The sequence below is a fragment of the Pholcus phalangioides genome, unplaced genomic scaffold, assembly GCF_987345545.1.
Source record: "Pholcus phalangioides strain wild (caught in Gottingen) unplaced genomic scaffold, Ppha-v1.0 ptg000003l_1, whole genome shotgun sequence".
NCBI lineage: Eukaryota > Metazoa > Arthropoda > Arachnida > Araneae > Pholcidae > Pholcus > Pholcus phalangioides.
In genome coordinates, this window is record NW_028301596.1 from 57,847,637 (window position 1) to 57,863,375 (window position 15,739).

The window sequence follows — 15,739 nt, forward strand, 5'->3', positions numbered from 1 at the left end:
ATGTTCTTAAAAATATTTTAATGGTTCTAGAGTATATCGGGGGCTGCTGATTCCAAATCTGGCATTGGTTTTCTCAGATTGGCTCTAGTTTTTGAGATAAAGTGAAATTAAATTTCAATGGTAATACATACGCAGCATACAAATCACATAATCACATTGTCGAAAGTATGCCTTATCTGGAAAATTAGAGCAGCAAAACTAATGGCAGATTTGGAATCAGCGCCCCGAAATGATTCCACAAAATCACTGAAATATCTTTGCCAATGATTTACTGTACTTATTTATAACTCACAATTTCAATGTGATTAGTACGCTGCTTAGGGTATTACCATTGAAATTTAATTTTCAATTTATCTCAAAAACTAGAGCCAATCTGACAAAACCAATGCCAGATTCGAAATAAGCACCCAAAAAATCATCCTACTGAAATATATTTGAAAACAAAATCAGTGATGAGCAGTTTTATCGCTTGGACTTCTTTTTTGCATTGAAAACATCCCTCAGAAATGACGTTTCCTTTTCTTAGTTCTGTGGAGACATTCGAAGATATTATATATGAAATAGTTGCTTCTTTCCAAAAATTAAGCAATTTTTTTTATCTTATAACGAATTCAAGTCTGGCAACTGGAAAAAGAATATCTTCCATGAGAAGATTCACATTTATAACATTGCACGAAAAGATAACGTGATAAAAATAACTATATCAACGATTGGTCGTAGACAGACGCTTCCAATTGGAAAAATATTTAAAATGAGGTAAATATTCAAATTATGGCACTTTTACGTAAACAAATCGATTTTTCGGAAAGAAGGACAAAATTTAGTTTTTATATGTTTGCCCCCAGTCCCTATAGGGATATATACGGAAACACGCAAAGCTACTAATGAAAACTAAAAAACACTACTGATAAACAGAATCAACGCAATTGAATATAAGGCTTATATTTATTAATTTTTTTATTATATACTTTTTCTTCTTTACGAATGTAATGAGGACTGAATATTATTAACGATAGTTCATAACCGCAATATATATATAATAATATCAATAAGCCCTGGACGGATTATGTAATCCCTTGAGGTATTACGTAATTGGCAATATGTAATTGTACTTTGTGTATGTATTTTACGCGAATTTTGTTTCTGTGCGCATTATATATGTTATGTGGTATGAGTGAGTGTTTGACAGTAAATGAATTTCAAAAATTTCAAATTCAATACAAGATTCATTGCTGTATGACTAATATTGATCGAGATGCCAAATGTTAAAGTTTAAGAAAGAATTCCGAGCAGTTCCCCACAAATTGAACAGCAAAATAATCGAATTTGTAGTTGACCAAATAATAAGATATCGGTTTCGAACAGGCTTCTGCTGTTAATATATTAAATGAACATGACTAATAGTCCACTTTTTGAATAAAATTTTTATCAATACGATTCGATAAACTACGTGTCTGTAAACACGTAATTTTCTGATTTAAAAAAAAAAAAAAAAAAAAAAAAATATATATATATATATATATACACACACACACACACACTGGTGATCCCCTAGATGTAAATGATACAATTCATTTCATGTACATAAGTCACATTTTTATAAAATAATATGCAATGAATTTCTTTTCATCACGTATAAATGAATTAGTTTTCATTAATACTGTTATAATTAATTTTTTTATGTAGAAAATAAGGCAGTTTTGAATTAAATAAGCGTATGGTGAATAAGACTGACAGTTTTTCAATAAAATATGATATCAGTTTCATAATGTTATTTCAGAATTAGAGTGAGAAATAGACAACAAATAAACAACAAGACATCGGATACGATATTTCAGAAATAGACTATTGTTATTGGAAAGTATTAGTCAGTTGGAAAATAATAAATATTAGTAATACGAATTTTTTGAATGAATTTTATAAAGGAATATTCACACATAAATTCACTAGAGGATTTTCTTCGTTAATTTTGGCAGACGAAAAAGGTGGCAAAATTATTAGAGAATTTCATTTACTAGTGAATCATAAAGGAGTAACATTGAAGGGGAAAAAATAAACATCTAATTATTTCAATTTCAATTTTTTTGCCCAACACACTTCAATCACAGCCGAAGAGATGATTTCCCAGCACCAACAAAATTGAAAAATATCAAACTTTGAAATTAAATATCTCGCTTAATTTTTGTATACGGTGATGAAATCTTTGTGTTTGTTATATTACGTACTGCATAAACAAACTTTTTTTTTTCATCTTGGACTAATTAAGGACCTGGGAAAAATATAAAAACTCGAATTTTGCTATTTTTTCAAGAACTAATTTGTTAAAAAGTATAATTATTAAATGATAAAACTAATTTATTAAAAGTATGAAATACGAGTATTAATTTCATTTAAAACATTTATACAATTGGAATTTTTGTCTTAGGCCAGGGGCTTTAACATTTCACAGACATTGAGGGCCAAATTAAAATTTCCCATGAAGCCCGTGGGTCACCAACTCTTATTGTGGTACGGTATTCAGAATTTTATATAGGCCTATATAAGATGGTATAAATATTGACAAAGACAATGTACGTAGAAGAGTGTCTTACCGAATGGGTCAACGGGCCCGAAATTACTGAAGATTTTTTTTCACTTTGAAAATATTACATTAAATATCATTTTTAATAATTCTGAAATCATTCCTTCCAACAATCCCAGATGGTTTTTATATTTTCCTATTACATAATTCTGCAATTACTTTGACGAAATATGAAATAGTTTCTCATTGAATCTGAAATTCTTTTTAAAAGTAATTACAAAACCATTTCTTTCAAATACAAATACAAATACAAATACAAATACAACGCCACAACAGGCAAAATGCCCAACGAGGTAGCTGATAAAAAGATGCCCATAAAAATATGGTTGTCATATGTTTCAAAAATACAGCAACCCAATTAAAAATGCAATTAACACAAATTACAAACAATATATACACATGATAAAATATTATACGATGCCCATAAAGATTACTTATGGTTGTCTTATTCTAAGAATGGATAGCTTCTCGATTTACCCCAACATGTTTATCGTATTTCTTTTTAAACGTGTCAATTGTGTTACAATTTACTACCTCCGGGGGTAAGCTATTCCATTTATTAACAACCCTATTGGAGAAAAATTCCCTGCGACACCATAACCTTGCATTGTCCCTCACCAATCGATACTGGTGTCCCCTTGTAAAAGCAGTCGATTGGCGGTGTACTAAAAGTTCATGGTCCATCCTATCCATCCCATTGAAAATTTTGAACACTTCGATCATATCTCCTCGACACCTGCGTTCATCCAATGTAAACATATTCAAAAAATGAAGTCTTTCTTCATAACTCAAGCCCTGTGTGCCAATAAGGACACGCGTAGCTCTTCTCTGCACCCCTTCAACCAAGTCTATGTCCCTCTGTAGGTATGGTCTCCAAAACCTTACAGCATACTCCAGTCCAGGACGAACTAAGCCTCGAAAAAGAGGAAGAATGACTTTAGGAGAACGCGAAGAGACCTTTTTGAAAATGAGACCAAGCATTCTATTCGATTTTTTGACAACCGCTGAACAATGTTCAGAAAACTTAAGTCGCTCGTCAATGAGAATTCCCAAATCGGTGACTCTAGTTGCATCCGGGATAGTGACACCATTCAACTCGTAAGAGAACCGTGGGTTGTTCGAACCAAAATGAGCGACCATGCACTTATCTACGCTAAACGTCATGCTCCATTCATTTGCCCATGCTGCAATCTTGTTTAAGTTGGTCTGGAGCAACTCCCTATCGCTTTCATTCCCGATTACCCCCATTAGCTTCACATCATCTGCGAATTTGCTAGTAATTCCATCGATACCCTGATCGAGTTTATCGATAAAAAGTGAAAAAAGTATGGGGCCAAGGACACTTCCCTGAGGAACTCCACTTGTGACGTCTGTCCAACCAGAGAATTCCCCGTTCACCATAACTCGTTGCGACCTATCTCTTAACCACGATTCTATCCAATTCAGCAAGTTGCCCCCTATTCCAATCTCGTGTAAACGCTTCAAGAGTTTGCCATGTTGGACCCGATCGAATGCCTTCTGGAAATCAAGGTAAACAACGTCGACATTTTTGCTCTTACCCAAAGCCTTAGTCACGTAATCATAGAAGCAAAGGAGGTTAGTTACACATGACTTCCCCTTCCTGAACCCATGCTGATTATCCGACAATACATTATTCTCGTCTATCCACTTCACAAACTGCCTTTTGATGATAATTTCCAAAATTTTCGAGAGGGAGCTCGTCAAACTCACTGGACGATAATTAGACACCACTTCTCTACTACCCTTCTTAAATATCGGAACAACGTTAGCCAGTTTCCAATCTCTCGGGACGATACCCTCAGCAACACTACTCCTGTATATCTGTGCGACTGGCCCCAACAATTCATTAGCACCTTCCCTGAGAACCCTGGGATAGATATCATCTGGTCCTGGTGCTTTGCTTGCACATACATTTCTTAGAAGATTTAGGACCTCCACGTCTTCCACTTGAATATCGTTGAGCGTTTTATTACCCCATGCAACACCCGTATATCGAATATCATTATCTCCATTAAAAACCGACGCGAAAAAGTCATTGAAAGCACTACACATGCCTACATTGCTCTCTACTTTTGAGCCTCCTATCGAGAGGGGGCCAACTGTCCCCTTACATCCATTATTGACGTATCGAAAAAATGATTTTGGGTCAGAGCCAATGTTATCTGCCAACCTAGATTCAACTTGCTTTTTACTATCCCTTATCGCTTTCTTCAACAGTCTTCTTTTATCAGTAAACAATGATAGGTCACCTCGTCCACTTTTATACTCTCTGAATGCTCTTTTCTTTTCAAGATAAAGGTTCCGCACGCTATCCGTGAACCATAGAGGGTGTGATGTACAAACACGCTTTTTTCGAACTTTTTTCGAACATTAATTATAAATTTTTATCAATCATGAAATAATTTGTTTCAAAAAATCTTTGACCATTTCTTTCAAAAAATTTCAAATTATTCCTAAAAATAATTATGAAATTATTTCTGAAAGTGATTCTGAAACGACTATTTCCATAACAACATTTATTTCCATAATTCTGAGATTGTCGTAAAAGCAATTGTAAAATTGTGAAAAATTTTGTAAAAATGCGTAAAATTGTAAATTTAATAATTCTGAAATTATTATTTTTTTTTTTTGGTGTTTCTCAGCAGCTCCGAGATGGATGCTAATATTACCTTTTGGGTACTGAACTAAATCTTCCCTTTGCAACTATTTAAAATCAAGGGTCCCTGGAGAACCCCCCAAATTCATTTAGACGGTGCTCTAAATGTATGAAAAACATCTCACGGCTATAAATAGCGCAGTACAACTCTTAGTGTGTGTATGAGTTTCTTTTTATATTTAAGGAGTTTCATACCTTTTAACAAGGTGAAAACTATGCTCTAATACAATTAGATCATTAAGAATATACTATTTAACCATTGCTTTATTTCAGATTTTTTATTTTTACTTATATTCTTGATTGTAAGTTCTATCCAGTATAAAGTTTTGCATACCTCGGATACTTAGTTTTCTGTAAATTTTTCAAAAAGTGCATTAAAAACAGCTCGCGCGCATGATAAAATAGCATGGCATCAATGTAATTGAATAAAAAACGGATTCAAAATATGAAAGAAACTGTTCATGAAAGGAAGCAAAAGTTTGATATTTCATTGACTCAATCTTATTTAAAATTAAATTTTGAATTTGAAAATTTTTGAAATTTAAATTTAAAATTTTTTATTTTAAATGAGATTGAGACAATGGAATCTCAAGCTTTTGCTTTATTTCACGAACAGAATGGTTTCGTTTATGTATATATTTGGATTCAATCATGTTGAAATATGTGAAACTTTATATCAGCATAAGATAGCACATACAATCAAGAACATGTGTAGAAAATTTGAAATGAATCAATATATCAGTTAAAGAGTATTTTGAATGATACTTTTATTATAGCACAGTTTTTCATCATGTTAAAAGGTACGAGACCCCTTAATTTCATTTCAATATAAAGCGGTGATTTTCACAAAATCGATGGTGGGCCGCGGAAAAAATCCCGAGGGTCACATTTTGATCGCGGGCACTACGTCGAAGACCCCTGTCTTGGATCAATGATCGAGAATAAAAAGGCCTGGATAAGAACTTCCCGGACACACTGTATAAAGGATAATGAAGCTCACAAAGCTTCTGGAGACAGTCTGCTTTCTTGTAAATAAAGTGACGGGTGACCAAATTTCTTTTGCTCTTCGGAATACCAAACCATTTGTGTTCCAACTTATGACTGCTTAAAATTTTCCATTAAAAATAGGATTTCGTGTCTTTGGCGGAACCAAAGAATTCTCTCGATGACGGCAAAAATAAATAAAAATAATCACGAAAACCTCTTTCATTTCAAGAAAAAGTCCTCCCCTCACTCTTTTACTATAATAAACACACTGGAATTGAACATGGACATCACGTAGTTGCGGCCTCATTTGAAATAGGAGTTACTTTTTAGTTTTGGTGTCGAAATTTCCCACAGAAGACACACGATACACACAAGAGTTGTTGTTGTTAAATAAACTCCCGCTTTTACTCAATTATTCTTTTCTTATTTTAATTTGTAATTTTATTTTTTCTTCTTTCTTTGAACGACGAGTTTTTCCCGTTTTCCTGGCATTAAAAAAAAATTCTACTTATTTACAAATTTTTATTTTTAATAGAAACTCTTTCTTGTTTCTAGACATTCATTAAGTGAAGAAAAAATAAATTTATTTTATTTATATACGTTGCGATAAATGTGATAAATCCAGTTAATGCATAATAACCGGTAATAATAATGCATAATAATATGAATGCATAATAACTGGTTATTATGCATACTTACCAAGCATTTGGGTGAGTCTGACAAATTTCCCTAAATTAACCACTTTTACCGGCGATTATTCATAATAACCAAGCGTCGCGTCGTTGATAAATATGATATATCGCACTATATGTCATATAGTATATGATATACTATGCATGATGATTCATACATGCATTGTATCATTATATCGGGGCACGATCGCAAAAGTTATCATTCTATCTGGGTCCGACTATAATCACACATACTAGACTCAGTTGGAATTTTTTTCCATACTTATCAAATCCGCCAATTACACTTGGGTGTTCATATAATCACAGATAAAGGCGATACATTTCAAGTATCTAGTTAATTTTTCCGACGACACTTGGTTATTGTTCATAATCACCGATAAAAGTAATATTTTTTAGTATTTATCAAACTTAACGACGACGCTTGGGTATTAAGCATAATCCTTGGTAAAAATATTTTTTTTTAGTATTTATTCAATTCACCAACGATGCTTGGTTATTATGCATAATCTACAGCAGTTACTTTCTCCTCGTATTTTAAAGGACGCGTTTTTCGCATTTTAGGAGCACTAACAAAACTTTTTATTTATAAATTTTTATGTTTTTATGGAAGAATTCTCTTTGCAGAATTAAATTCATTAGAAGAAGAAAAATAAATTTATTTATGGAAAGAAGCAATTATTTCTCGAATATCGTTGTGGAATATCTCTCCATGGAATTAAGAAAATGTAATTTCTGAAGAATGTTTCCAATGCAAAATAAAAAATAAAGTTCAAGCGATAATCAAAAATCAGTATCTATAAGAAATATTTAGATTAAATTTTAGATGAAGGAAAAAGAAATTGAAGATAAATTTCACGAATTATGAATTTTCCAACAGAAATGAAATTATGTTTCCTTTATTTATTGTATTTAAAAGATGCTTAAAATAACGTTATCGCATTTCAGTATCAATTTAAATAATTAAATAAACATTCTTTTCGCTTGTGAGAGAGATTTTTTCTTCAAAGATACGAAATTTACAAATTTAGCGTTTTTTGTTCGCTTCTCGAAATTTCTCATGTTCTTCGTCTTAGAAGAACGTGATTAAATACATACATTGATTTAGGTTTGAATTTTTGCTGCCCCATGAGAGAGAGAGAAGGAGAATGTAGGAGGAGAAGTATTTCTGTTGTATGAAATTTGATTTAAATAGAGGATGAGGACTATACACACATTATAATTTTTTCTATAATTTGCTTTCAGAGGATTTAACTCGGTTCAAGACCAACGTGGCAGAAAGTTTTTCTGACAGTTGTTTACCGCAGGACCCCAACCCTCATGCGTCTCGTAACATTCCTCTGAGAAAGGGGGGGGGGGGTGCGCAACCTCAGGCCCACCTAGGTGTTCAATCCGGCCCGTGAAAGTTATTCCGGTAGAAAAGAACCAATATGATCTATACGTAGGCTGACCATAATTCTCTGATAAAAGTGAAAGAAATCTGTATATCCATACGTAATATCATAAATTCACCAAGAACATTATCAAAAGCAAGTAAAAGTGTCAATCGTAGCCAAAAAAATTGTCAAAGGCAAGTAAAGTTTCTAACTACGGCTAAAACTGCTGAAAAATCGCCAATTACGGGAAGAGAGTGCTACTACGAATCGCGATGAATAAAAATGCAAATTACCCAAAATAAATTTGAACTAACAACTATTTAGCTTAATTATACTGACACTACTCCAACCCATGTAGCACCCGTTGTGATGGACGAAATTCATTGAAACTTGACATATACGTTATTTAGACCATGGGAAGAAGATAACTGCGATAAAAAAGTGCCATTTTTTCCCCTGGTGGTCAAAAATTGATGTATTTTAATTGAATCTTTCTCTTTCCCATGGTCCGTATACATCCCATATACCAAGTTTCATCAAAATACCTTCATAAGAATGGGTGCTACATATGTCTCAGCAGTGTCAGTTTATTTATGACCACCCTGTATATAGGTCCTTAGAAAGTGATTTTTTTTTATGTCTTCACATCACCAAAGTCTGACTGAACTTACTCACCTAGGTTCCTGGCGGCGAGGGCAGCGTCCAGCAGGTAGGCCGCTTTCTCTGCTGTAGGCGCTCTAAGTTCGCTCTGATTTATCAGCTGAGCTCCGAACACGGGGTCGTCTTTCAGGTAGACTCCTGGGGATGTGCCGCTACCTTCGGTACCTGCCGTATTATTTGATCATCAACACAAACATCCAGCCATACAAAAAATAAGTAAATAATTAAAATGAAAAATAAAGTTATTAACGAAATAATTAACAAATTATCTCTTAAAATTGAAGGTCGTATGAAAACATAGCGGAAAAGTCAGAGGAATTTCATCAGGACATTAGCCTATGCCCAATTATATCAAGGCTGGACAAATCTCCAAAAATTTACATGCCCAGTCCGGCATGTTAGATGCGCGAATCAATATTTTACATGCCCGATAAATATTATTACAGAATTATATTATCTCTTATTTATTACCGAAGGAAAAGAGAAAAATTAAAGATTGTATATATCATTGTAAGTTGATTAGAGGGCGCTAAAAAACCAGAACTCCTCGAAAAATCCATTTCGCGATCGTGATCCCAATAGAAATGGTCTGATTGTGCAACACGAGATGATGCCCCTTCGACTCTTAAATAAGGCTTTTAGGGGGGGGGGGGGGGCTTTATTCGTTATTTATTCTGTGCCCATGTTCCCAGTAAAAATCTCGGTTCGGCTTTCATATAATAAAAAAAAAGGATAAGAACGAATAAATAGTGTATTTGAAGCGCTTTTTTTGTTTCTAATACCGGGTCCCTATTATTTCCAGGCTGTACGAACGAAGGAGTGATAAGAGCCCCCCCATTTATCGTGAAGTGAGTGGGCGTTGGGGGTGCCTATCACACGTGTGTGGTGCTTTTTTATCGCCGTACGTGTACCTGAGCTTAAATGTGTGCCAAGTTTTTTTTTTTTCGAGTCGTTGAACGATATCGAGTTAATGGCGAGAGACGAGAGGGTTTGGTTGCCAAGTTGTCGTGGTTGCCATTTTTTTTTGCACATTCGGGTGAGCGAGAGTGGCCAAAGCACAATCTTCCACTCGACTTGTCCGTGACCATTTATTTATCAATGAAATACGGCGGCGAATAATATAGCTATATCACGAGAGGGTTGGCTTCACACTGATCCACACGTTTCTCTTCGTTAATATTTTATTGCTTCAGCTTTCATCTTCGATATTCAAAAAATCAGGAATTTATTTTCAATTTGATTTATTATATGTATTTTATACATTTATTATTTGTATGTATCTCATACCTACAGAGGAACATAAACTTGGTCGAGGGGGTGCAGAGAAGAGCTATGTCTGTTTTTGTTGGTACACAAGGCTTGAGCTATGAAGGAAGATTTGATTTTCTAAATATGTTCACTTTGGAAGAACACAGGTGTCGGGGGGGGGGACGACGACAACGATTGAAGTTTTTGAAATTTTCAACGGAATGGATAGGATGGACCATGAGTTTTACTAATACTCCGTGAATCGAATATTTCGACAAAGGGACATCTGTATCATTTATGGAGAGGGAAAAACTCCAGGTGATGGTGTCGCAGAGAATTTTTCTCTAATAGGGTTGTTAATAAATGGAACGGCTTACCCCCGTTTGTCGTGAATTCCAACACAATTGACACGTTTAAAAAGAAGCACGATAAACATAGTGGGATAAATCGAGAAGCAATCCATATTTAGATCAGAAAACAATAGTTTTTTATGGGCAGTATATTTTATTTTATTATAATTATTTGTTTGTATAAGTTTTATTTTAGTGTGTTTTTTGTGTTCTCGTGACAATTGTTTTTATTTTGGGTTACTGTATTTCAGTTATATTTGACATCCACATTTTTTATGGTCATCTTTTCTGAGCCACGACGTTGGGCATTTTGCATGTTGTGGCTTTTGTATTTGTTTTTGAATAATTCTCGCACAATTAACATAACTCGACGCAAACACGTTCTTTCAAGTCTACCACTGACAGTCACACGATTAACCTTCTTATTTTAACCTTAAGTTATTCCTGACAACAACCCGAGCATATCTCCTTGGGGTAAATTACGGGAAAAAAAACTTAAAAAAAAATCACGTTGATTTAGATCTTTTTTTAAAGACAGTTGATAGCAGAGTTGTCAGATCATGAAAAATGATTTTTTCATTTCTACGAAAGTTCGACAGCTAACTGATGCGAAGATAAATCCAGGAGAGAAAATTCAACTGCCCTTAGCGCGCGATGAATCGAACCCCCTCCTCTCACTTGCCGGGAATGCGCCCTGGACCAATGAACTACAAAAGCAACGGATCTCAATCTTTCCTTCGAGCTCGTGTGCGACGAATGGGCCGTACATGGACAGCCAGACCAACTCGGAACCAAAGTTCACATTGCTGACACTGCCACCAGATGGCGACTTATCTGAAGCTGATGTCACTCTCCGCTATTACTACGAAGGTTTCGACAGCTTGCTGATGCTAATATAAATCCAGGAAAGGAAAAATGTGAGCTTCGTGTGTGTGTGTGGGCGGTCTGACTGCCCCGTTCAGGCAGACGAACTTTAAGGAAAGAGGATTAGTTGCCCCCGTAGTATATCTTTCTAGGCCACTCGCCTGGCAAGTGAGAGCTCGTAGGTTAATTTCATCACAAGGGCAATTGAAATTTATTTCTGGATTTATCTTCGCATCAGTCAGCTGTCGAAAGTAATAGTTACCTTTCGTAGTAATAGTGGAGAGTCACATATCATCTTCGGAAAAAAGTTCTAGCCGAATATTTTGGAAACCAGCCCAATTTTGACGAGAAAATCATCAATTTGGCAAAACTGCTTGCTGGTTAACAAACTGATGTGGAGGTCAATCGTGTACAAATACAAATACAAATACAAATACAACGCCACAACAGGCAAAATGCCCAACGAGGTGGCTGATAAAAAGATGCCCATAAAAATATGGTTGTCATATGTTTCAAAAATACAGCAACCCAATTAAAAATGCAATTAACACAAATTACAAACAATATATACACATGATAAAATATTATACGATGCCCATAAAGATTACTTATGGTTGTCTTATTCTAAGAATGGATAGCTTCTCGATTTACCCCAACATGTTTATCGTATTTCTTTTTAAACGTGTCAATTGTGTTACAATTTACTACCTCCGGGGGTAAGCTATTCCATTTATTAACAACCCTATTGGAGAAAAATTCCCTGCGACACCATAACCTTGCATTGTCCCTCACCAATCGATACTGGTGTCCCCTTGTAAAAGCAGTCGATTGGCGGTGTACTAAAAGTTCATGGTCCATCCTATCCATCCCATTGAAAATTTTGAACACTTCGATCATATCTCCTCGACACCTGCGTTCATCCAATGTAAACATATTCAAAAAATGAAGTCTTTCTTCATAACTCAAGCCCTGTGTGCCAATAAGGACACGCGTAGCTCTTCTCTGCACCCCTTCAACCAAGTCTATGTCCCTCTGTAGGTATGGTCTCCAAAACCTTACAGCATACTCCAGTCCAGGACGAACTAAGCCTCGAAAAAGAGGAAGAATGACTTTAGGAGAACGCGAAGAGACCTTTTTGAAAATGAGACCAAGCATTCTATTCGATTTTTTGACAACCGCTGAACAATGTTCAGAAAACTTAAGTCGCTCGTCAATGAGAATTCCCAAATCGGTGACTCTAGTTGCATCCGGGATAGTGACACCATTACAAGCCCCCAAGTGAGAAAGGATGAAAAAGTCCCTCCCCCTCTTCACTTCAGAATAAAAAAAAAATCTTCACTCTCATGACTCTCTATGTACGAATCATTATAAATGATAAAACGCTCATGTTTGACGAGAATTTCTGGTAACTGTTGCTGTTTGGAAGCCCCAAAAACGGGGTAATTAGTGTACGTGTTGAGGGGAAAGAGCCTTTAGTACTTCAAGACATGGAATAAACATGGCAATTAGTTCTCAAACCACGAATTCAAAGTGCAATAAGACACACCTTCAAGACGCTCTTCTTCACCTTCCCTGGAAGACGTACTGACGAGGCCACAGATGTTTCTCATCTAATAAATGAAATAACGTCCCTTCTGCAGGCCTTAAAACCCTTGCCAGGCGATGATGCGCGATATAAATGGCGTTCCTTAAACACAAATGGGTACAATAATCCGCGATATACGGCCATCTGGAGGAGGAAGATGAGCATAAACTGGGATTATAACGCTCCTTTTAACCTCTTTCCCCCGGCTTTGAACAGAAGTATAAATAAAATACTGTAATACGCTGAATAAATTTATGATTTTTTCCCCGTTCCTCCCGAGCAGGAAACTCTCAGGTTAAAATTCTTTGCGATTCCTAAAAAAAAACAATGGAATATTACATCTTATATACGCAGTATGTGCGTATTAACCAATGAACGTCTTCATATCTATCGTATCGTGGCTGCGCAGGCGCAAACAGACATTTTTGCACTAAAGAATGTTTGCCTGGTCCGGTCCGACACGACACGGTAAGTGCCTGTAGATGCGAATCCACCCTAATACTAAACAATAAATGGCGACCCGCATCAAAACAAATGTTTCCCCAACAAGGGCTTTTACAACAAATATATATATATATATATATATATATATATATATATATATAATGAGTGAATAATAAATTTTTCAACAACTGATGAGAGATGAGAGAGTCAATAATTAATTTCCCAACAAATGGTGATCCAATAAGTAATTTTCCAACAATTGATGAGTCAATAAATAATTTTACAGCAAATGGTGATTCATAAACGAATTTCTCCAAAAACGCTTTTTTTTTGTCAACAATTAATTTCCCTAAAAAATGCACTGTCAACGATCAATTTTCCAACAAGTACTTTGTCAACCTGGATTTTTAGCGGAGTCGAGAACTCTCCTATGGAACACCCTGCATATATTTCGCCTTTATTTTTACGCTTCTTCTCCCTCTTTAACAAGGAATAGAAAAACGGGGAGGTCAGTATGGTTGAACAAAATTTTCAGGAGAAAAACAGGAGAACCTCTTTCTCCGTTGTTGGTTTCGGGATATCTCGCCCCCTAGAGAGATAGAGAAAGGTCCGAAGAGCGTTCAATACATTGACCGGTAACGATGCCTTCTCCGCTTAGCATGTCCGACGTTCAATGGTAAGGGAATTCAGTACATATAACATTGGTCAAGCCAGCAGAAAAAGAATCAAGGAATCTCTCCACAAAGGAGGGGGGAGGGGGAGCTTTGTATAGGAATCTCTGACTCCCCGCTCTCTCTCGAGAGGAAATTGAGAGAATTTTTTTCCCCGGTCTTTATTCGAATGTGACTCCGAGAGAAGCTCTTTCAGGTAAAACAAGCTCAACCTAATTGGATTTGTAAACCACCGAATGCACCGGCTAATGTTGTTTCTCTGAGTTTGGAGGCAAAAGGGGGGGGGGGACTGCTCCATGTTGCCAATGTTCGATGGGATACACACATAAAAGCCATTGACCCAGAGATTGCGGTGTGGCCGCAACGATCTCGGTACATTCTTGCTCTTTATCCTACTTCTCCGATTTTCGACGCTTACTAAACTTTTTTTTTTTAGGACGAGCTGAAACGTTAATTCAGTTTCAAGGCAACTGGTAAAACGATCGACGAGATTTAAATCAAATAATTCGAAGTAAATGACTGACCAGCGAAGTGCTCGCTGAAGCTCCGAAAAATGTTCGGTGCTTAAGATGGAGAAATTCGAAAAGTTATTCTAATTTGATAACATTTAATGACTGAATGAGAATATTTAGAAATAAACTAGACGTATTATGGGAAATGGACGCTTACATGATAAATGAAACTAGGACGTATAATTATGAAGTTCATACAAGATTATTCTCTGTCAAAAAATGCCGCGATTTTTGACAGTCTCTCCCTTTGCTCTTCTTTCTTGAGAAAGCGATTCCCTTTTTGCAAGCAGGCAAATGAATCCGCTAAATTCTATTTTGCTAAATGCTAAATTAAATTTCTCTCATTCGTAAAAACTTCGACTTCAGGAAAGAAAACTTCGTGTTAAGGGAAAATTTCAACACTAAAACGCTAAAAAAGTTCTGCGGCTGAATGAAAACTTCGACTTAAACAGATATTCGAGTTACCTGAGTTCGACTTACCTGCCGCGTACTCGGACAGCAAGTCCGTAAGCACTTCGTTTCTGCCAGACACCTCAAGGGCGGAGACTCTGACCGAAAATCTTGCACCAGTCTTCTGTCTTTGCTCGTGTATCAACCTGAACAGCCACGATATTGCGCAGGGTATTATGCCAAGCTCTTGAACAGATTCACTGGACCCGATCATCGTATGCGTCTTACCTAATTACGAAACAATAGTAAATATTTTTTATTGAAATACATAGTATAAAAATACGTGTTTTAAAATTCTTAGTTGGGCCTACTCTTTGTTGGGGGTGTGGTAGAACACAACAAGCCCAGCATAAGTCACTGTGCAATGAATACTCGAAATTGAAGCAGTGAAACATTAGAGGCACGAAATGATAACTGTAAAAGCAATTGCTCGGAAGTGCGGCAGGGTATAGCCCAAGACAGCAAGTTCGAAAGGGCAAGTTTGAGCATTTATACTGACACTACTTCGACCTATGTAGTGCCCGTTGTGGTATTTCATTAAAACTTGGTATATACGTTATTTGGATCATGGGAAAGAGGTAACTGCAATAAAAAAGCGCCACTTCTTCACCTGGTGGTCAAAAACGGAACTATTTTTTATTGAAT

The 15,739-nt window shown here is 35.8% G+C and overlaps 1 protein-coding gene across 2 annotated transcripts in view; it reads right to left on the reverse strand.

Moving 5' to 3' along the window:
- Positions 1 to 15,739, reverse strand: part of LOC149089011 (uncharacterized) — a 478,375-nt gene that overhangs the window by 36,490 nt on the left and 426,146 nt on the right. For both annotated transcript variants that reach the window (XM_089251364.1, XM_089251369.1), the window contains 2 exons: positions 15,125 to 15,322; positions 8,986 to 9,135 (listed from right to left, as the gene is read on the reverse strand). In XM_089251364.1, the coding sequence (XP_089107490.1) occupies positions 8,986 to 9,135; positions 15,125 to 15,322 (348 nt within the window). The remainder of the gene's footprint in view (positions 1 to 8,985; positions 9,136 to 15,124; positions 15,323 to 15,739) is intronic.